This window comes from Hypoxylon trugodes (genome assembly GCF_022578975.1).
Source record: "Hypoxylon trugodes strain CBS 135444 unplaced genomic scaffold F4822scaffold_8, whole genome shotgun sequence".
NCBI classification, from domain to species: Eukaryota; Fungi; Ascomycota; class Sordariomycetes; order Xylariales; family Hypoxylaceae; genus Hypoxylon; species Hypoxylon trugodes.
This window is the reverse complement of record NW_026250023.1, coordinates 1,563,862-1,584,932: the sequence shown is the minus strand read 5'-3', so window position 1 is coordinate 1,584,932 and position 21,071 is coordinate 1,563,862. Positions and strand designations below refer to the sequence as shown.

The following is a 21,071-nucleotide window of genomic DNA, read 5'->3' as shown; positions in this document are numbered from 1 at the left end:
CATATTAATGATTACATGTACACTTCTGAATTAGGCCTCCAGCATGAGGTCGTATTGGGGTCGGGGAACAGCGAGTCGCGGGGCATGTAAGAGGCTCTGCGGGAAGATACAGGACTTGGAGAACCCCAAGCGAACCGAAGCTGAGCGTTTGGATTGGTTAATATGTTTATTCGGTGCGCTATTTAAAGGCGATCAAATGCTGTACACGTAGAAGGTCGTCATACCTAACCATTCTACCTAACAACAAACCAGCATCGACTTGTGAGGGGTGATCAACGTGGCACCCATCGCAAACGACTACCGTATGGTTTCAATGATCTAGATTGAGGCTCAATTATCATTTCTGTACATCTACCTTATAACTACCTGACGACACGTCGGGCAGACCTAGAGCTTGTACTGGTTCTTACTCGTGTTATCCTCTCTTTACCATGAAAGGATAGGAGGCATGAGTTGAGCCACGTCAAGTCTCTAGGTTTCACCAGAAGACGTACAAATAGCTTCTTTCGTCGTGTCAAAATTAGAATGTTACAGAGCATTCTGATTTCTTCCCTGTCTTTTTGTTATTTCGATAATTCTTGGTGACAGATATTTTTTGTAACCCCAATACTTATTTTTACTTATTAATTCTTATTATGTGTTTTAACTCGCGTGGTCCAGATGTCAACTGCAAAGTCGGAGCTTATAATATTGAATACAAGAGATAAGATTTGATAAGAATTCGAACCCGCATACGTCCAAAGAGTTTATTTCATTTTCTGGGACAGTCGAGAAGGTGTCCCTGTACATTGTCGGGAAACAACGAGTTGACTCACAAGAAAGATTAAAAAGATTCGACATGGTGGTCACTGCTGCCTCTGCCTTTTACTCCGGTTATTTGTTGTTAGGCCAATTCTCTCCCACTCCAACACTTAATCACCCTCGTTCACGTTCTCTTCTCGGGTTCGCCATACCAAGAAATATCAATCCAATGAGCCAGGAAAAATATCTGTTGGCTTTACACCAAAAAACAATTCCAGAAAAGGCACGCTTCAGTCGCAATTCTATTTTATCACCAACCTGACTGATTGCCTTCATCAAGCCCGTCGCCTCCAAACGAGGAGATATCGTGAACATGTCGAAATTTTCTAAATTTCTCTCCTTGGTAGAGGAGGACGATGGAATTGGACGTCGCGAGGAGGACTATCGACAGCAGGCAGACGCGTTTATAAACGCGCCAATTTTCACTGCAGCTGTTGACAGATTCATCCACACTTCGTCTGCGTATCTAGGTGGACCTCCAGTTACTCCCGGAACCACCGCACCGTCCTTATTGACGAACTCTCCATCGGAATTGATTCCTCAGTATGGACTTATCGGAATCAGACAAGATCTTCCCCAGCAGAATACCTCGGCAGAGGAGCGTCTCGTCTTCTCTAACATGAATACACCTTGGTCCGCTTTCATCTGTGGTTCTCAAGGAGCGGGAAAAAGCCATACTGTCTCGTGTCTTCTGGAGAATGCATTGATGGAAAACAATGCCGCTGGAAAGCTTCCTAACCCGCTGGCAGGAATGGTCATGCACTATGATCATTATGCCAACTACACCACCACACAGATATGCGAGGCGGCCTATCTATGTTCGTCGGGGATTCCTGTCACTGTACTGGTATCCCCTTCGAACATCTGGGCCATGAAGCGCTTGTACAAGAACCTGCCTGGTCTCAAGCCTGGTGATCCAAGACCCAAGGTTCTACCTCTATATCTTGAAGAAACACAACTGGATATTACAACGATTCTCAAGCTCATGGCTGTGAACCCCGCAGCTAATGATGCCCCCCTTTATATGGAAGTTGTCATGAATATTGCCCGAGAGATGGCAATGGAGGGACCCGGTTTCGCCTATTCGAAATTCAGAGAGCGGATCGACGAGGTGGAATGGGTTAGAGGCCAAACAGTCCCCCTAAACATGCGCCTCCAACTGCTCGACAGTCTCATCGCGCCGTCCTCGACGACGAAATCTACTCGCCCCGCAAGTGCCAAGGACAATATATGGGCGTTTGAACCGGGCTCATTGACGATTGTCGATCTAAGTGATCCGTTTTACAGCTCCGAAGATGCCTGCACTCTGTTTTCAATCTGCCTGTCCATCTTCCTAGAGCATCGTAATAAGTGCGGACGCATAGTTGTCTTGGATGAAGCGCATAAGGTATGAATATGTGACCTACTATGAGTACCACAGGCTAATATGTTTAGTTCTTACACCAATCGGGGGAGGCTAGGGTCCTCACGAACGATTTGCTATCTATCATCCGACAACAGCGACACACCGGTACCCGAGTATTGATAGCAACACAAGAACCGACACTATCCCCTCAACTCATCGATCTAGCGAATGTGACCATTGTACATCGCTTCCTCTCTCCAAGTTGGTACGAAGTTTTGAAGAAGCATTTAGCTGGCGCTAGAAAACGAAGCGTTGGCGATGAGGATTCGCTTTTTAACACCATAGTCACCCTCCAAACTGGACAAGCGCTACTATTTTGCCCAACGGCTCAGGTGGATATCGAAGAAACGATTGATCGTCGTAAGAAAGTCATAAAGAATCTGGGTGAAGGCTTTTTCAAGATCAAAATTCGCAAACGGGTGACTGCGGATGGTGGTAGAAGCATATTGGCCACCGATTTGCAGTCCGAGTCTTTAACTAACGGAGGAGCCGCTTATTCACCAACGGATGATGTACCGATGTTTATTGTCGCTCCGAGTCAAAATAGCCGCGACAAGAGCAAGCGAGGGGTTCCGCCAAAGGTCCCAGAACCCCAGCTTCCGGCCCCGGCGGTTACTAATGGTGTACAACAGCTGAATGGCAACGTCAATGGAAACTCGAACGGCATTCCCAATGGTCCTTCATCCCTCCCACCTACGTCGTCGATGTTATATACCCAAACAGCGCCAGCCGTGCAGCCAAAGCCACCTACGCAACCAACCCCCGCGCCTACCCCGACTACTAACCGCGCACCTTCTCTCCAAGGGATGGGAGACGAGATAACGAAACAAGCGCGAGCGATGCTCCTCAAGGAGGCCGACCCCCGAAGATGGACCGGTTTCACCCGAGATCAGCGAGACCGATTGGCTGCCGGAGTCGAGAAAGCCTTGCAGCTTCCGGCGGGTATGCTTACCAATAGGCAATCCTTCACGAATATCTTGATGGACGGGAGCTTGATTAGCAGCCTTGTAAGTTACTTAAGACAGAGTGTTAACCCAGTCTGATTCATTATATTCTGTCTCTAGGTGAAAGAGCTTAGAGAGAAGAAGAAAAATGGTGGCGCTACGCAGCAGTCGGCACGTTAGTTACCGCCGGCTACTGTGGAGAGCGACCGTAGGTACTATACGACTTCCAACGCGTGGCTCTTTATGCCGTATGCGGATAGGGATGATGATTTACGTGGTGTTGTAAGGCATAGGCGGTATGATGATGTGGTGTTGAATTATTGAGGATATCTGGTGGCATTGTTGATTGTGCGTTTTTGCGGTGAACTGGTGGTTGCTTTTAGTTGTCGGCCCGGAAGGGAGTATCTAGGTAATGAGTAAGGCTACATGTTGAAGTGATTTAATGCTCCTCTCTATTAATCAGGCGACGTGTTGCTACACCTTGTAGCAGGGTAAATGATTGCGCGGATGTCGATGTATGTATCCCTTATCTCCGATGACTGTAAGACTGAGAGTTCTTATAGCCGACTGGCGTGCTCGACACAGCAGTATAGCTTACGCATCAGGGTTTTCATGACGCTCTGATGATGGCGTGGGTTATGAGTGAGTAAGCGTAGGGGTATTACAAAGCCTATTTCTGGTTATAAAAGCTGTGGTGCAAGTGCAAGCATACCTGAATATGGATTATCCGCTCTCCTATGCGCGCTACTACCGATAACTACAATGGCCTCCAATAAGTTGGACTTTAACTGTGCTCTCATCACTGGTGGCGGCGGAGGAATTGGCAAAGCACTTTCGGAGTACTTCATTTCAAAGGGGAAGAAAGTCATCATTGCTGGACGAACGGAGTCCAAGCTTCAAGCCACTGCAAAGGAAATAGGAGCTGCTGGATATTATGTCCTCGACACGGGCTCGATATCTGATATCCCGGCTTTCATCAAGCGCATCATCAGTGATTATCCAGAACTGGATTGCTTGGTGAATAACGCAGGTGTGCAGAGGCCCTTGCAAGTACAGAAGCAGACACCGGAGGACTTCCTCTCGAAAGCCGACAACGAAATCAACATCAACATACGCGGGCCACTGCATCTCGCAGTAGGATTATTACCTCATTTCAAGACCAAGAAACATGCTCTTATTATCAACGTATCTAGCATCCTAGGATACGTACCGTTCTCAATCATCAACCCGGTATATAATGGGACTAAGGCATGGCTGCATTTCTGGTCGATGAATCTTAGGAGTCAACTTAAGGATACGAATGTGAGGGTGGTGGAGGTTGCGCCTCCGACTGTGGCTACGGATTTACATCGCGAGAGGGAGGATCCTGATGATAATAAGAAAGAGAATAACCCGAATGCGCTATCGGTGGATGAGTTTATGCTGGAGGTTTCGGAGAAGTTGGAGAGAGGAGATGATACGATTGGTGCGGGATTAGCTGGGGAGGTGGTTGAGAAATGGTATAATACGTTTGGGGATATGTATAAAGATTGATTGATTGTATGTGTTGACGGGATGAATGGCAATGACGATGATGATGACGATGACGAAGAGAGAGTGGAAAAAGCAAGAGGAAAAAGAAAAGGGGGTGGGGGTAGTGATGAGGTAATCATCGCACTTAAAGACACCCTACATTAAGACCGAATGCTGCCTAATCTATTACCTAAGGTTCGATGGTGTAACATTAGATAAGCTAGATTGAAGCCTAAGTGGCGTTGCACAAGCACGAGCCACACCCCGCGGTCCCCACCTTTATTAGGTTGCCCAGACAAAATGCAAAGTTATGATTGCTTATGTCTTGTTATGACGCAGTATTTTTGATCTCTCCCACCATCTCTTAAATCTTGAATCTTGTCAATAACACCTAAGAAATTTCAAGATTCTGGCGTTGACCGCGCACCGCGGCGAGGTCCCTGTTTCTTGCTAGATTATTTCTCCTCCTTTTCTATCTATCATCCTGAAAAATAATTCTTCCCACCTTTTCTTCTTTTTATTTTGGAAGTAGTCAAGTGTCAGTATTTGGACAAGATGTTTGTCCTCAAGAATGGTATGTTGTTGCCCCTCCGTTCACACAGCCTTGCTGAAAACAGCGCTCTCTCAACTGCACGAATCATGTTTTTACCGTCTAAAGACAGTCCCCAAATGAAACTTGGAACCACGTCAATCAATTCATTTATCATTTACACCTACAATTTCCAATACATTTAAATTAATACTACCCTATGACACATGTGATCAATCAACTAACAGTCACACAAAACAGTTGGCAAGCTCATCTTTGGCAGCAGTAGCCAGGAATCTATGATCGAGCTGCCCCAAGGCCAACTCTACCTTGTCCGACCTTTATCCCCCAAAGGATACTCCGAACTCATCTTCAAGGACGCCACTGCCCGCATCCGTCGAACCGGTCAAGATTACCAATATCAACTTGTCGTACAACGAGTTTACGAAGAAGGTGAAGCCGAACTAGCAGATGACGAAGGCGAAGACGAAGAACTCAACGCTCTAGCCGCCGAGAAAGACGAAAAGACCTTCCTACTTGACGAAGCCCTTCACTTCCGCGTCGAAAGTAGGGAAGGTTCACAAAAGGTTCTTGCCTGGAAAGATTTGAGTGGGGACGTTGGGGACGTTTACGAGTTCGTCTGCGATATATCAACTAAGTCCGCACAAGTCGAATCATTCGAGCGCATTGCGAGGCAGTGCCAATACGAGCGCAAGTATCGGAAACCACACTCCACCGCATCCGCCGCCGACCTCCAACAATTCGACTTCGAGGAGCAGCCTATTCCCCAAGCAAGCCCAATCCATAGCCCCACTCTCGCCCGATCCATCGACTCCTCGGACGCTATGTTTCAGCTAAAAACCGAGGCGAATGTCAGTGCAAAGCGAGATAGAGTAAAACGGGATAGTCTCAAGCGCGACAGCGTACCATCCACCTCTTCTGTACTTGCGGAACCGGAACCTGAGCCCTACGAAGAAGATGAAGGATCTACGGGGCAATCTGCCAAACAGGCCGAGCCACCTAGGCCCCCACCCCAACCCGAACCGCTGGAGATCCTGTCGATGGAAATCGGCGAGCTTCACTTCTTTGACTTCGCCTCGGGGGCGTTTGTCATCCAAGACACATCTGTCACCGCTCAGGTTTCCGATATTGGTAATTGGAACTACTGGCTGCACATCGCTAGCAAAGACCGACAATGGCTCGGAATCCCAGTCATCGCCGACATAAACCCCGTGTTCAACTTCGAATTCCTCTCTTTTATCTTCAACCAGTTCACCGAGGATGGTTCTGCCTATTCATGGCTACTAAGGTTCAAGGATAACAAGACACTCGAGAGATTCCAAGACGGCCTTATGAGAGCACTTTGGGAACAGCTCAACGAAACGAAGTGGAATAAGGTCAAAGAACAAGATCGTCAATATGTCTTAGATGCGTTCGAAGACTTGAACATGGATGATGCACCGATTGAAGAGGAGGAAGAAGAGCCCGAGGTCGAGGAGGAGCAGGAGGATGATGCACCCCAAAGCGAGCATTACGACAGCGATGAAGAACAAGAAGATGTTGAGACCGAGCCGAAAGATACCTATACCAACTCCGCACTAGCCGTCGGTTACAAGCACGACCGTTCCTTTGTTGTTCGGGGTCCCAAGATCGGTGTATTCAAGCACACACCCAAGAACCACTTGGAATTCACCACCAATATTTCCAAGGTCGAGACTCCCAAGGGCGCTTCTTTCGTCCCCAAAAAAGTCATGTTGCATAACGAGGATCGCAACTTGATTTTGCAGAATGACACCGATCCTAACAAACTGTACCGAATGGATCTTGAGTACGGAAAGGTTGTGGACGAGTGGAATGTTCACGACGACATCCCGGTTGTTACTTTTGCGCCCGAGAACAAGTTCGCACAAATGACCCATGAGCCGACTTTCCTTGGTATTTCTCGCAATGCCCTCTTCCGTGTCGATCCTCGTCTATCTGGTAACAAGCTCGTCGACTCCCAGCTCAAGCAATACGTTTCAAAGAACGACTTTTCTGCAGTATCTACTACGGAGAAGGGATATGTTGCGGTCGCTTCCAACAAGGGTGATATTCGACTTTTTGATCGTCTAGGTATTAACGCCAAGACCGTCATTCCGGCTCTTGGTGAACCTATTATCGGTCTTGATGTTTCCGCTGATGGTCGCTGGGTTCTTGCGACTTGCCGTACATACCTGTTGCTCATCGATGCGTTACAAACGAAAGGCAAAAACGAAGGAAAGCTTGGTTTCGAGAAGCCATTCGCTGCGGATTCTAAGCCCCAACCCCGTCGTCTTGCTCTAACTCCGGAGCATGTCGCTCAGTTCTATCACGAAACTGGAAAGGGTGTCTCGTTTACTCCCGCGCGCTTCAACACAAGCAAATCGAGCGAAGAGACTTCCATCATCACCGCCACAGGCCCATACATCATTGACTGGAACCTCGACAAAGTTGTGCACGGATCCAGGACGCCGTATATCATCAAGCGTTACGAAGACACCGTCAAAGCTGATGATTTCAAATTCGGCACCGACCAGAATGTTATTGTCACGTTGCCGAACTGGGTCAACATGGTGGGCAAGCAGTCCCTCAAGAAACCTACAAGAGAGAGTATTGCCGGCGATTTCCAGCGACTGGGTACCCCGAGACGTAGTTCCGCTCGGGTTGGCACGCGAGAAAGCGGACGATACAAGCTTGGCAAGGACGAGGTGGTCAACTCTCCCTACTGAGAAGATCGCGGATAGAATGAACGGGTACACGATGCGCGATTGATTTTTTGAGTTATGAGATTACGGCTAGCACTAGTATTGAGGGCGAGCTCCTGCTCTTCCTACGATACATACCCCCATTGGCGTTTTAGGGCAGGGAGGATGGGATGGTGTTTATTCGTTCTTATGGAGACCAGTTGCTTTGGCTTAAGTTGAGATACCTGTTTCATCGTCATATGGTACTACTGATTTTCACGTAGGGTTAGATAGTAATTGACTACGTCAACAAACCCCCTCCCCTTCCCTAAATTGCATCGCTACTGAGTCAGATGATTTGCTATTCCATTGTCCTACAGGTGAGTTGGCGGCCAGGGCATGAATAGTACCAAGTAAAGCAATATAGAACATATTATCACCGCGATAATAGCAAATTAACAGCGCAGGAGCCGCATCACATCATCTTACCAACTGCAACGTGCCGACGAAACTGCCCTTTCCCGTGTGACCGATCGCTAATTGTTACACATCCCCTTATTCTTTAATTTTAGATAAGGAAAATCACTTAGCTGCACATATCAATAGTGTGATACCGCCATCCGCATACACATCCTATTCGCTGCCCTACCTTCTCCATTTAGTCTTCCGATTTGAGCAAAAACTTCCATCCGTCCAGGTCCGAAGAAAGCGTGGAATGATCGGCACCACGATTCCTATAACCGGTAATCCATACATACGTACGTACACCCACACTTGCGAGGAACAGAAATTGAGCTGTGGGATGCTCTCATTTTATTAACATAGCCAATACGTGGCCCATACAGAGTGGAGTTGGAAGTCGAAATAGTTTGCGGTTCAGCTAGGAGCTTCGCTCGGCGGTTTTCTTATATGAAGGATGATGCACGGTGTCATCATACTTACGAAAACAACCACGGCATACGTACGTAGCATCGCATGGGGGCGGTATATAGATATATTCATTCTATACACCTAGGTATGTCTTCTATATTAGATATATACAGCTGTGGGGGCAAATGCCGTAGCTATGCGCAGAAGGGCGGTAGAGCTTCTGAGACATCTTGGCGATAAATATCGCAAGCAATTTGAATGTTTGTTCTTGTGCGCGGACAATCTATAATACCAGGTATGTTGCTACCCATCCTCCTAACCAACTCAGGTATCTAATCTATAACAAACGAGAAAGACCAGGTTAGTAGGTGGTAATTTGGCCGGGATCCCGTAGGTACGGCATGCGGAAGATTATATGAAAAAAGGCGTTCCTACGGGTTCCTGCGCAGTCATTTCTGGCCTAACATCGTAAATGATCGGACGGCTCTTCAATTCAGCCAAAAACCAATCTGTTGGTCAACGTCGTATCACTACGACGTAGACGTATCTGCCTAGCTGAGACAAGCGTTAATCAGATTATGATAGCTCATTGTAAGCTATTTTCTTGTCCTCTTTCAACGGGGTTTTCGGAGTTCACTATTGCGAGATTGGTGGCGTCCCGATATAGTTGAACTTCCCTATTCAAACAGGTATTTTCTTTTCAATCTCCCCTCACCCCTTTTCCACCCCCTTTTTTATTACTTCCGCCCTCCACAACCCGCGGTCCGGAAATTGATAGATAGACTTGATAGATAGCTAAGTTTATAGGACCCTAGTCCGTCAACCAATCGCTCGTCATTGCGCTTCTATCACATGCCTCAGTATGTCTCAGTACTATACGGCGCCAGGATACTCCGCGGGGGTGGGTAACCGCCGCCGCCGACCCGGTTCGCCCGAGAAGCGCAGTCCAACCTATTTGGGAACATGCGCAGCGCCATGGTTCATGAGACCACGTTTTTTTTCTCTTTCTCCTCTCGGGTGAATGATTACCTACAATTCGCTCTCCCCAGAAGGAAGCAGGTTTCCTGCAGATCCCCGGGAGATCCTAATGTCACAATAAAGAAAAAGCTTGTCCGTTCCCTCCCCTCAGCCCAGGCTTGTTACGTAGCAATCATATTGCGTGGCTGCCTGCCTCTAAAAGAAAATCAAGTCGTAGATGAAAAGTCCCGGATGGTCCTCTTTTATCTCTTGATGACGCGATCTGTTCGGCAGCAGACTGGTCCCTCATCTGGTTACTTTTTCTTCTTGTGGTTTCTGTTTCTTTAAATAAATTTTTTCTTGCCCGAACCCTGGTTGTCTGGTCCCTGTCCGTGGCAAGCTTCCTCGCTATGAAGTCATTCCCTCTGCTCTCGCCCACCGCGGCGCTGCTGCTTACTGCGGTGCAAGTGGTCTTGGGAAAGATACCTAACTGCCCGTACCCAGGTGCTGCTTTCCCGAAACCAACGGCCCTGGCTACGTCCGATATAATAAAAACCGTAGTCGCGAACCTAACAGCGACGTTTGACGCGCGCGGCTCGGACCCCGCTACGAATCCGAACGGGACGTCGTGGTCGATACAAGTCTTCTCAGCCTCGGATAGTGATGACACGCCGGTCTGGAGTCATTACCATACTGCGACGGATCTCCTGACTTCTGATACACCTGGTGTTAAAAGTGTTGATGGAGATACGGTTTACCGGTTGGGAAGCGTGACTAAGATCTTTACGATCTTGACTTTTCTGATCGAGGCTGGTGATACGTATTGGAATACGCCTGTGACGCAATGGGTTCCGGAACTTGAACTGCTTGCTGGGAAGGCCCAGTATGATCCGATTATGAATGTGGATTGGGATAGTATTACCCTGCAGGACTTGGCGAGCCATATGGCGGGGATCGTGAGAGACTGTGAGTTTTTCCGTTGGTATTTTGTTGTGATTTGAAGGAAAGTAAAACTAGAATGGGGGGGAGCCAGAAGTGAGTTGAGATTGGCGGATGAGAAGAAATACAAGACTAATATCGTGATACCCAACCGACAGATGCCATCGAGGGGGAACTGACGCAAGAAAATAACCAAACCACCTTAGAAGCGAAGGGGTTCCCGCCGGCGCCGAGGAATGAGACTCCGACTTGTGGAGAGGCGATAAAATGTGGTCGTGAACGTAAGTCACCCCTAGTGTAACCCCAAGTCAAGAAGTGAGGAAGCCAAAACGTGGATATAAATGAGAATGTTCTAACAAAACCTCCGCGACTAGAATTCTTCACCGGTCTAGCCAACGTCCCACCATCCTTCTCGCCCTCATGGACGGCCGGGTACTCGAATATGGGGTACCAAGTCCTAGCCTATGCGCTCGAAGCCATAGTCCGAAAGGATTTCGCGCAAATGCTACAGAGCGACGTCATCAACAAGCTTGGTCTTGATCACACGTTCTACCAGAAGCCTCCGGACGACAGCATAGGCGTCATCCCTGCGGGTCATGAGAATGACTGGAGTTTCAGTATTGGCGAGTCCAGCCCGTAAGTCCTTATCCCATACCGATTTCTAGCTCTTCTCGTCCCTTGTCTCTTCATTGGTGTCTTAGCCATGGCCAGAAAAGCTAATACCCCAAGAAAGGACCGGAAATATGTACTCCTCGGTGAGCGACCTATCGCGTCTGGGTCGCGCCATCTTCAAGCACACCCTCCTCCCACCGGCGCAGACGAGGCGGTGGCTGAAACCCACGGCCCTAACTTCCGACATTCACGAAGGCGTCAGTTCACCATGGGGTATCCGACGCATCCCGCTTACCGACGGCAGCCGGGTAGTCGACGCATACAGCAAGGCCGGTAGCATCAACGTGTACATGTCCCTCCTCGTACTGCTTCCAGACTACGACGTCGGAATCGTGGCACTGCTCGCCGGTGGGTGGCCCGGAAACTCGAACTGGGACATCGCAGACGCGATTGGCGCTGTACTAGTCCCCGCGCTCGAGGAAGCGGCCCGCGAAGAAGCCGAGGCTGCGTACGCGGGGACATATAGCGGTGACAGTGGGTTAAACAGCACCTTGGTCCTAAGCACGGACCCCTCGCGTCCAGGTCTCGGGATTGATAAATGGGTGAGCAATGGAACAGACATGATCCCGGTTGCTGTGCGATACACGTTGAATTACAACGTCACGGCTCCTGCTATCCGGATCTATCCCGCCGGGCTCGAGTCCAAGCCTGCAGACGATGGGACGAAGAAAGTGGCTTTCAAGGCCGTGGTAGAGAATCTGGATCTCGAGGATCATAGCGCGGATATGTTCTCGACGAATTGCGGGACTTGGGTTAGTCAGACGACGGCTGTGTATGCGGACATGCCGTTAGATCAGTTTGTGTTTACGGTCAATGAGAATGGGGAGGCGGTTAGTGTGCAGCCGTTAGCTTTGAGAGCGACGTTGTCGAAAGATACGTAATTGTATGAATGAGAGGAGAGGAAGGCGTCCAGGTAGGGGCCTCAAATATTAGTCTTAATGCATTTCTATAATGGTTCAATAAATAATGTCAGCAAGAATTACTTTTATATGGATTTTTAAATACATCTCAATGTGGGGAGTAAAAAGGGGGGCACGAACAAGATACCATATATTGACGATTCGTTCTGTTCATTCCACGGCTAAAACGGCATCACTCTCACCTCCCCTCTCTTGGCCTTCCAACTACGACTTAAGAAATGCTACTCTACTCTAGTCGTTGATGTTCTAGACTTTATGTAGGTGAATGAATGTTGAAATAACCCAGGGTTTCTTAATACCACTTCTGTATAACGAGCCCCCTAGGTATTGACTAGGATTTAATAGTCCCAAATAACTCCGGAGATACGTAGAACGTATTAGACACACCCTTAGAATCTTGCTTCAAACTGACCCAAGCATGTATCCCACGTCCCTGATCCAAAGGTCTGCGCTGTACCGCACCGACTATTCCTCTGTACTTCTCGCGGTAGGCTGTAGGCGCAGATATCGCGTTTAAATATTTTTCAACCCGCTCCTGAACTTCGCCATCATGCTTCACGTGCGATACTATGGGGAAATGCACCGTTCCGATAGGCTTATTGGGTGCTTTACTTGTGAACGCGAAACAAGATAGTACCGACTTCGAGTTATAGGGTCCCAGCGATCCGCCGGCCATAACGTCAAAGAACCGCTCGATTTCATATGAAGACGTGTCTGGACAGATAGTCATATTCTTCCGCGCAATTTCGGATGCGCTCGCGTCGGGATGTGCGACGTACACTTTGACGCGAGCATCTTCATCGTCCGATAGATCGAGCGAGAAGTATCTGATAGAGTCATTAGGCGTCATAATTCTTTCCAGTAAGTCCCACGAGCTTTCCAGGCCGAGACGTTTGAACGCTTTTCGGGTCACAGATAAAGCTTCGTCTTGTCCGGATGCAGCTGGGTTGAGATAAATCTTCCAATCCGGACCACCCTTTGCGAGCGCGCAACTGTGCCATGCGACGAATTTTCCTTCTGGGTTAGAGGGGATAAATAAATCATATATAAGACCAAAGCGGCTGAGGGAGACGGTTGTGCCGTAATGTTGTGCGACATCCGCGTTTAGGTACATTGTGCTCTGCCGAAGCTGCGTTAGGGTGTTTCCTTCTGGCTGGGCTTCAACTAGGAATCGTAGCTGTGCTTTGCCGGTCCTTTGGTCTATCTGTACTGAGTATTCGAAAGGAGCGCCATCGTTGCTGACGTTGGACAACCATCCCGATACGCCTGGTTCCTCGGGTATTGAATATTGACCCCAGGTGCCCATCGATAACCGTAGCGCATCGAGTAACTGCTCTTTGGCTGTTTCGTCTTGCCCAGTAGCTCGAGAAAGATGTGATATCTGGCGCTTAGCTTCGCTGTAGTATGTCCCATTGATACCGCTTTCAACTGGGACTGGTTTCAATCCGCATTGGAAGTGTCGGAGTCGCATGTTCTTGCCTCTTGAAATCTCTACGTTAGGTATCGTATGCCTCCGGTTGTACAACTCCTTTATCGCAGCGACCGTATAGTCGATATGCTGATCTGAGGATACCTGGCGTGGCACGGCGAAACGAACAAGGTTAGGGATCTTCTTCCGTTCTTCTGGTGACTTCTTATCCCATTCCCAACCAAAGGGACCTACTTCCGCTGCACGAATGCCGTAGTCTTTGATCAATTCTAGAGTAAATCCAACGGAGGCGAAGCCATCTAACTTCCTGTCACAACCGTAGAAGAACTCGTCCATATCAAGATAGACAGCGTGGCCTCCCGGGGGTGATAGAACGGAAATTCCATTCGCTAGGAGTTTCTGTGCGAAGGATTGAACTTGGGATATGCGGTTGCGCAGATAATACTCCTTGGTACCTTCATAGAGACCTGCTGCTGCTGCCATAAGGTCACGACCGCTCACTAGGACCAAGGTTAGTTTTTCACCACTTCTATATACGTTGTTAGGAGTCCCAATGCTTACTTGCGTCGTAAGAGTCGTTTCTGTACAGAAGTATCTGACGCTCCTTCAATTGAAGCCCGATACCTTCATACTTCCGCGCCAATAGCCCCTTATCGCGGAAACATAGGACACCACCCATATTCGACAAGCCATCTTTCTTCAGACTTATGGTGAACCCGTCAACATAAGAGAACATCTCCTTCACAATCTCAGGGATTGTTTTATCGGAGTACCCTGTCTCACAATCGCGGACGAACATAGCATTCTCCGCGAATCGACACGCGTCGAAAAAGAAGGGTATTTCATTTCGCTTGGCCAACAAAGAAGCATCTCGGATATTGGCCATTGAAACAGGTTGTGCAGCAGCCCAATTATTTGTGATGGTCATCACTATTAGAGACACTCGTCCTGGGTTCTCATCCAAGAAGTTCTCGGTAGCAGTTATGTCTAAGTTTCCCTTGAACTTGTTGGACTTTCCGATGAGCCCCTGAGGAAATGGGTCACTGAGCCCGGGTTGGGTGAAAGTTTGTAGTTCGAATCCAGCCACAGTAGCATTAGCGCCAGTTGTGTCGAAAAAGCCGTTGCTTATGATTACTCGGTTAGATCCTTTCGTCTGAGATTCCCCTGCAAGCACACCCCCTAAAGTGGAAAATAGTAGGGCTTCAGCACAGCGACCCTGTGGGACAATGAAAAAATTGGGCCGTTCAAGCTGGTGAGATCCACCATTCACGAACCCATCCTCGTATGGTACGAGGAGTTTAGAGCGGTAGAACTTGCTGTCAGCCGTTCCTGTTAGTATACTCTGAAATGCTCGGTCTTGATTATCCCCTCTCTCGAAAGTATCTCGGAAAGCTTCCAGAAGGCAATAATACCCCCAATTGCGGCCATAACTTTCATCACCCCTCATCACTATCGCATCTTCCGTCAGCAAAAGTTATCTCCAAAAAGGTCAACATGAGTCATATCTCACAAGCTGCCCATTGGACGTCCGTCATCGCCGAAGCACCAGAGTCCGAAAGGTAGTCGCAGGTAATAAGTCCCGCGGGGAAAGCAAAGACATTATATTCGACATCTTTGAGAATCTCCTCTCGTTCTTCTGGCGTGACGTTGAGGAGAGACCTGACGACTACGGCAGAATGAGATGGTGGAAGGGGGGTCTTTCTTGACGTAACGGAGAACATGGTCTAGTATTAGGTATCTTCCTGGGTATCTAGAGAGGCTTTATTAAGATTATACTCTAGTGAAAATTTTGAACAAAGAAGTGACTACAAGTAGCTGCCATGTAGTCCAGGGAAAGAAAAATTATGTATAAGTCTCAGAGGAGACCAGCCTTATGTATACATCTACGTTGCCATTTCTATCAACTAATCACGCACACAGTTTTCCCCGAATGGCTATGCAAATTTCGAGCAGTCTAGGGCCTCGTGTAACGTCAGCCTAAGTAGGTATGAAGCAAATAAACCTGCAGTCCCCACGACAATGTTTGTTGGAGACGATGAAAGGATCCGGCAGGAGTCAACACCCTATACATACACTGTATCCCTATATTAGAAATCAACTTCTGTCAGAAAAATCCGTTAAGAGGAAGTCCTGAAAGGGAATATATTCAAATTTCATTACTCCGCGCATCAATATGTATTCTATTATCATGCTTGCTGGCTTTCTCATCCCCAATATCCGACAGGGAGGGTTGCATGTGTCTGAGAAGGTTTGGTATTCGGCTCCCGAACCCATCGCCGAGCCTCATAGGTAGTTCCTCTAGTCCTCTTGAATGCAGTTACCGAGAGAAGCACATCTGTCTCTGAGTCAGAAAATTCCGTGATGGCAGGTATAGGTGTAGTATATGATCGTCTGACTAATCATGTGCGACATCGTCAGTATAGGCGAATCTTCATGCATATGATTTGCCAATTGTCAGTGGTTCCCTTTCCTTTTGGGCTCTATTTAGTTGATTTCTGTCAAGAGTTCAATAGCCTATGATTAATTATCACGAAATACGAAGGACTATCAGCATGTAGCTAGTATAGGCGATACATTTCAGCTGCTTTTACAATGGTATCATACCTAGCATTAGGTACGTATTACGAACGCTTTAGGCTTTTAAGCGACGTATTTCGCGATGGGAGAGGGCTTAGTAACTATTTGATGATATTAATTCGATATTTAGTCATTTTTTCTATAGTTATCCTATTAACACTGAGGAATTTTCTAACACCTCAGCTTGGCGGTAACCCGCAAATGGGGCCTAATAAATTTCGTGCGAATTTGTATATTGCTGAGATACTTAATAGTGCTCCTGTTCCGAACACTGGGGTCAAGGTCCAGACGTTTCTACTAGATTTGTTTTCATCCGCTTTTCCTCTTTAGTCTTAAAGGATATGGGGAAGGTTATACGCGAGGTGAGATTGATATATTATAATAAGCTAACAAGATATCAATCTTTAACATCCGTTTCTCAAGGCTACAAGAAGGCACTGGTGGTTTAGTGGTAAAATCCATCGTTGCCATCGATGGGCCCCGCGTTCGATTCGCGGTCAGTGCATATTTTTGAAATTTTTGGTCTTTTCTGAATAGTGGTGCTCTCCTTGAGTGATGTCTGTTTTATTTTATGTCATCATAGCCCGTTATGACACTAGATATTAGGCAAATTGCTGGCTTGAGGTTAGGGCTAGGGTTGTGACTAATGAAGCCATTTCATTGGGTAATTTTGGCTTCATTACCTCAAGATTTCAGGTAGGTTAGGTAATCAATTGCCCCTGAATGGCCATGTCTATACTGATGGATCCTATAATGGGAGATGTCTTCCACCTCGAAATCTATCTAACAAATTATATCTGTCGAATGAGATGTTCTTGGAGTCTTTGGTTGTTGGCAAAATGTCAACTCTGGAAATGAGCGGAAGTCCTTCCGGTGTCTTCTCACCGCGTTGGCACGGCCATCGGCTAATGAAGGTATCCGTCTTACTAATTGAGGCGACCATGGCTCTAGTAATGACTTCCGTATTTCATATAAAGCAAACTTGGATCAACCTTGTTAGGTTGAGGGTATCATACCGACGGCCGTCAGGAATCCTAAAGCCGATAGCCCGCCCGTCACATTAACGCCGAAGAGAGCTCCATTGGAGGTGAGAATAGACAAGACCAAACCGCTGGCAATGCCGAGCTCAACGCAAACAAAACTCATGCGGCGACTTGGAGGGCGCTGTATCGGTTTAAGAGCCTAGTGGCGCGCCGTCCTCCAACCCTCATGGCTCGATCTCCGACACTCGCGCCCGGGGAGATAGCATTCGGAAAACTCGGGTATCATTTCCAGGCCCTCACTACGCCCTATTATGGCGCATCGATCGGTTCGCGCAACGTTATCGCAAACAGTTAGCTCGTGTCGCCTCTAATAGCGAGGCCTCCGTTAGCACTTACGGCGTATGTCGCCCTTCGGAGCATTCTAGTTGACTGCCTTGTGGGCGTGGATTTTGTTCCCGGCGAGGTGTTGGTCAATAGAAAGATCCGTAGTGAATTTTCCAATCCCGTATCGGCTCTGCTCCGATGGTAAGATCTTCCTAAATAAAGGAAATCTCGGCTGCATCCGACGAGCACATTGGCTGATCTCGTGTAACAGTTTCGATATTTTCGGCTCTACTCCGACAGCCGCCAACGCAAAGAAGTAAGGAATTGCGGAAGTATGCCGATGCTATTATAGGCTTTCTAGATGAGTATCTGTATATCAGAATGAGTCGCATTAGCGACGATTAGAAGAACCCTGAATGTTATTACGAGTGTCATGAAGCACCTTTCCCAGTTAATGGGAATCCGACTAGGTGGACGCTCAGTGCCATTGTAACGAATCTTCGGAAGTTAGCCGATATGAGCCGTGGCGTTCTAGTGCGAAATATAAATTTTCAGCATCGGAAAGCCTCCGACGGAGAGAATTCAAGTAGCAGTTTCCGTCGGCTATACTCCGATAATCATATCGGACATATTTTCCGAGTTCATGTTCCTATTAGGACCAATTGATTCATGGGTTAATCTCCCCGGCGTTCTTCTAACGACCTATGTGTTTCAAAGTCAGACCTTCGTAGTATTCGAACTAGATAGCATCTTTGGGAAACCGGTAGGTCAGCAGGTCTAATTCATAGTGCTCTCTATCTTGATTCTGCGAGCGATATGGCCGTGTCTTTCGGCAACAACTCCGATAACCAAGTCAGAATACTGACTCTCTCTTCTTATCTTGAATTTCGTATTGGATCTCGCCATTGTCCTATATATCCATGGCATTCTCAACATGACTAGCTAATATCGACCTTGCTTGCGCGAACAATGAGATGGTCGTTCTCAATCTACACGGTTACGGCAGCGAAGGGATGAGATCAATAATATCGGATCAATTCCGACAACGTCAAAACTCGAGTAATATTAATCGCTCGTTGGACTCGATATAATAGGTGCGCTACTCTGACATCTGATAGTAGTTTCAAAATGAACAGAGGAAGACGATGAACGAGAGAAATGATTGAAGTTGGGAGATTAGAACTATTATTAACTTCCCTAGGAGCGCTATATGTCACCCCCTAAGCCGCCACGTGATAGCGTGTCACTAGCTATTCCAGGTCGCTATTATTCACTATGCTCCAGCGTTATTTCTTATATTTCAGGTACCTATAAAATCTGTCAGAATATTTACCCTCATCGCCGCACTACGATAGTCCAACCTTCATTAGATCAACGCAGTAAAATTTCTTTCTCACTCATGTACTATATCGATTATATTAACTCCATAACAATATGCACGCATCTACGAATCCCAGGCTCCCAAGCCGATATCTACCAAATCCCTAACTCCAACCTAGACCTCGTCTTAATCATATGCTTTTAGATTTTCTCGTTTAGTTCATCATTCCATTATTCGTGCTAGGTATAATTCCCCAACCTCTTAACAGATCCATTATCCCTTACTTCAGCAAGCCTAGGGCACTTCCAGACGGGGCAGCCGCACTAGTAGCCGCCTTCACGCTCTCAAAGACACCCGATAATGCCCGACCAACGTCGTTACTCAGCACCGGTCGCCCGTCTGGGCCGGCTTTACGATCGACTCCGTGACTATGTGCGCTACTCACTTTAGTCAACTCGTTGACGAAGCTCTGGCCCCACCATGCCGACGTGTATTTGAAGACGTATCTCTCCAGTTTACGGAAATTGGCTTCGCGCATCTCGGGGGACATGGTGACTGCATCGTGGATCGCGTTCGCAAGTTCCTCGGTGTTCCAGGGGTTCACTATCAAACTACCGTTGAGCGACTGCGCGGCACCTGTAAATTCGGAGAGGATCATGACACCGTGACGGTTCTGCTGGGTAGCGATGTATTCGTACGAGACAAGGTTCATTCCATCTCGCGTGGAGCTGACGAGACAGACATCGGAAACCGCGTATAAGGCGCAAAGCTCGTCGAATTGAACACTCTGATGCAAGAAGTGAATTGGCATGAATTCGACCGTACCGAATCTACCATTAATTCTTCCCACGAGTTCATTGACGACCGCTCTGAGGTTCTGGTATTCTTCGACGTCTTGTCGCGAGGGTACGGCTACCTGGACTAGCACAATCTTGCCAATCCATTCAGGGTGTTCTGTCAGGAATACCTCAAGCGCGTGCAGCTTCTGCGGGACACCTTTGATGTAATCGAGACGGTCGACACCCACGATCAACTTTACGCCCTCGAATTTGCGAGATAGAGCGGCGATCCGCTCCTGTACCTTGGGTTTCTTCAGACCTTCAACGAATTTATCCGGGTCTATTCCGATAGGGAACGCCCCCACCGTCACAAACTTCTCTTTGTATTCAACGCCGTTGGGTGTGGTAGGTGCCTCTAGAATGCGTGAGCAAGAGCTAAGGAAGTGACGAGCGTAGTCGTAAGTGTGGAAACCGATGAGGTCGCATTGTAAGAGACCTTCGAGCAAGGCTTCGCGAACGGGGAGGATTCGGTAGATTTCGCTGCTAGGGAATGGGGTGTGGAGGAAGAACCCGATTTTAATATCCTTTCGATCGCCTAGTTCGTTGCGCAGCATTTCGGGTAGAAGCATTAGGTGGTAGTCATGTACCCAGATCAAATCTCCATCTTGAACATCTTTCAGAACTGTTTTAGCGAAAAGTCTGTTGACCTCCTTGTACGCCGCCCAAGCATTCTCGTCGAAGGTAATCTCGCCGGGGTGATAGTGGAATAACGGCCATAGGATAGAATCTGTGAAGTAGAAACCGCATTAGTCACAAGAAATTTCATATATGCAGGAATAAATACGTACTAGAAAACCCATTGTAATGTCTATCCGCAAGCTCGTCATCGACAAAGATGGGGTGTGCGTTGTATTGTTCTTTTAGCTGTTGCTTGACAACAGGTATCTCGGCTTCGGGAACTTCCAGGCCAGGCCAACCATACCATTGGAAGCTTGTTGTCTTGCTTAATCCGCTCAACCCCGTTACTAGACCGCCCGAAGACATGGAAAAGTCGTAGCTCCCTTCATCTTTCCGTTTTATCGTGATGGGAAGTCGGTTCGAGATTAGGAGCAACCGGCGGTCGCTGGTGGAGGAAGATTCGCTCTCGTCGGTCGGAGACATGTTGGTAGACCTTAGTGGTCTAGGGACTAGGTATCGAAAGCTCGCTAGTTGCAATGGAAGCAAGTACGAGGAAAATCTAGAATCCGATACTAAGTATGGGAGTCTATGACGGGCGACGGGAAGCTTTGTAGATGTAAGTAGAGGTGTTTGTGAAGTCTAGCCGCGGTAATGTAGAATGGCACCTATGGGAATTCTAAGTGAGAGGCAATGCAACGCAGGAGAAATGTAGCACGAGCTGTGATAAAT

At 47.7% G+C, this 21,071-nt stretch overlaps 7 protein-coding genes and 1 non-coding gene across 8 annotated transcripts; 6 read left to right on the top strand and 2 right to left on the bottom strand.

The window, feature by feature from the left end:
• Positions 1-1,114: 1,114 nt before the first annotated feature.
• On the top strand, positions 1,115-3,580 carry F4822DRAFT_445541 (uncharacterized protein; the record flags this gene model as incomplete). The annotated part of the gene is made up of 2 exons (XM_051463392.1): positions 1,115-2,188; positions 2,236-3,580. 2 exons carry the CDS (start codon positions 1,115-1,117, stop codon positions 3,247-3,249), a joined length of 2,088 nt encoding a protein of 695 aa, XP_051311389.1. The 3' UTR covers positions 3,250-3,580.
• Positions 3,471-5,020, top strand: F4822DRAFT_349346 (NAD(P)-binding protein). Its single transcript, XM_051455931.1, has one exon. The coding sequence runs from the start codon at positions 3,913-3,915 to the stop codon at positions 4,681-4,683; it is 771 nt and encodes a 256-aa protein (XP_051311388.1). The 5' UTR covers positions 3,471-3,912; the 3' UTR covers positions 4,684-5,020.
• A 4-nt stretch (positions 5,021-5,024) lies between these two features.
• On the top strand, positions 5,025-8,208 carry F4822DRAFT_413708 (VID27-domain-containing protein). Its single transcript, XM_051459062.1, has 2 exons — positions 5,025-5,236; positions 5,453-8,208. Exons 1-2 carry the CDS (start codon positions 5,218-5,220, stop codon positions 7,936-7,938), a joined length of 2,505 nt encoding a protein of 834 aa, XP_051311387.1. The 5' UTR covers positions 5,025-5,217; the 3' UTR covers positions 7,939-8,208.
• Positions 8,209-10,130: 1,922 nt separating this feature from the next.
• Positions 10,131-12,212, top strand: F4822DRAFT_432468 (beta-lactamase/transpeptidase-like protein; the record flags this gene model as incomplete). The annotated part of the gene is made up of 4 exons (XM_051461654.1): positions 10,131-10,686; positions 10,818-10,940; positions 11,034-11,295; positions 11,393-12,212. The coding sequence occupies 4 exons, from the start codon at positions 10,131-10,133 to the stop codon at positions 12,210-12,212; spliced, it is 1,761 nt and encodes a 586-aa protein (XP_051311386.1).
• A 370-nt stretch (positions 12,213-12,582) lies between these two features.
• F4822DRAFT_445540 (beta-eliminating lyase) lies at positions 12,583-15,401 on the bottom strand (the record flags this gene model as incomplete). Its single annotated transcript, XM_051463391.1, has 3 exons — positions 12,583-14,180; positions 14,242-15,129; positions 15,191-15,401. The coding sequence occupies 3 exons, from the start codon at positions 15,399-15,401 to the stop codon at positions 12,583-12,585; spliced, it is 2,697 nt and encodes an 898-aa protein (XP_051311385.1).
• Positions 15,402-16,691: 1,290 nt separating this feature from the next.
• On the top strand, positions 16,692-16,762 carry F4822DRAFT_t109. Its single transcript has one exon. It is a non-coding gene; the product is annotated as a tRNA-Gly (tRNA).
• A 334-nt stretch (positions 16,763-17,096) lies between these two features.
• On the top strand, positions 17,097-17,884 carry F4822DRAFT_432466 (uncharacterized protein; the record flags this gene model as incomplete). Its single annotated transcript, XM_051461653.1, has 4 exons — positions 17,097-17,252; positions 17,305-17,566; positions 17,630-17,765; positions 17,836-17,884. 4 exons carry the CDS (start codon positions 17,097-17,099, stop codon positions 17,882-17,884), a joined length of 603 nt encoding a protein of 200 aa, XP_051311384.1.
• Positions 17,885-19,127: 1,243 nt separating this feature from the next.
• F4822DRAFT_349218 (glycosyltransferase family 20 protein) lies at positions 19,128-21,071 on the bottom strand. Its single transcript, XM_051455929.1, has 2 exons — positions 20,513-21,071; positions 19,128-20,451 (listed from the first exon to the last, which is right to left on the bottom strand). Exons 1-2 carry the CDS (start codon positions 20,823-20,825, stop codon positions 19,166-19,168), a joined length of 1,599 nt encoding a protein of 532 aa, XP_051311383.1. The 5' UTR covers positions 20,826-21,071; the 3' UTR covers positions 19,128-19,165.

Bases quoted from the DNA above. Each gene is read 5' to 3' on its own strand.
- F4822DRAFT_349346 (XM_051455931.1), top strand. From the start codon at position 3,913: ATGGCCTCCAATAAGTTGGACTTTAACTGTGCTCTCATCACTGGTGGC.
- F4822DRAFT_349218 (XM_051455929.1), bottom strand. From the start codon at position 20,825: ATGTCTCCGACCGACGAGAGCGAATCTTCCTCCACCAGCGACCGCCGG. The intron at 20,452-20,512 runs GTACGTATTTAT...TCTACTTCACAG, and splicing joins ACATTACAATGGGTTTTCTA to ATTCTATCCTATGGCCGTTA.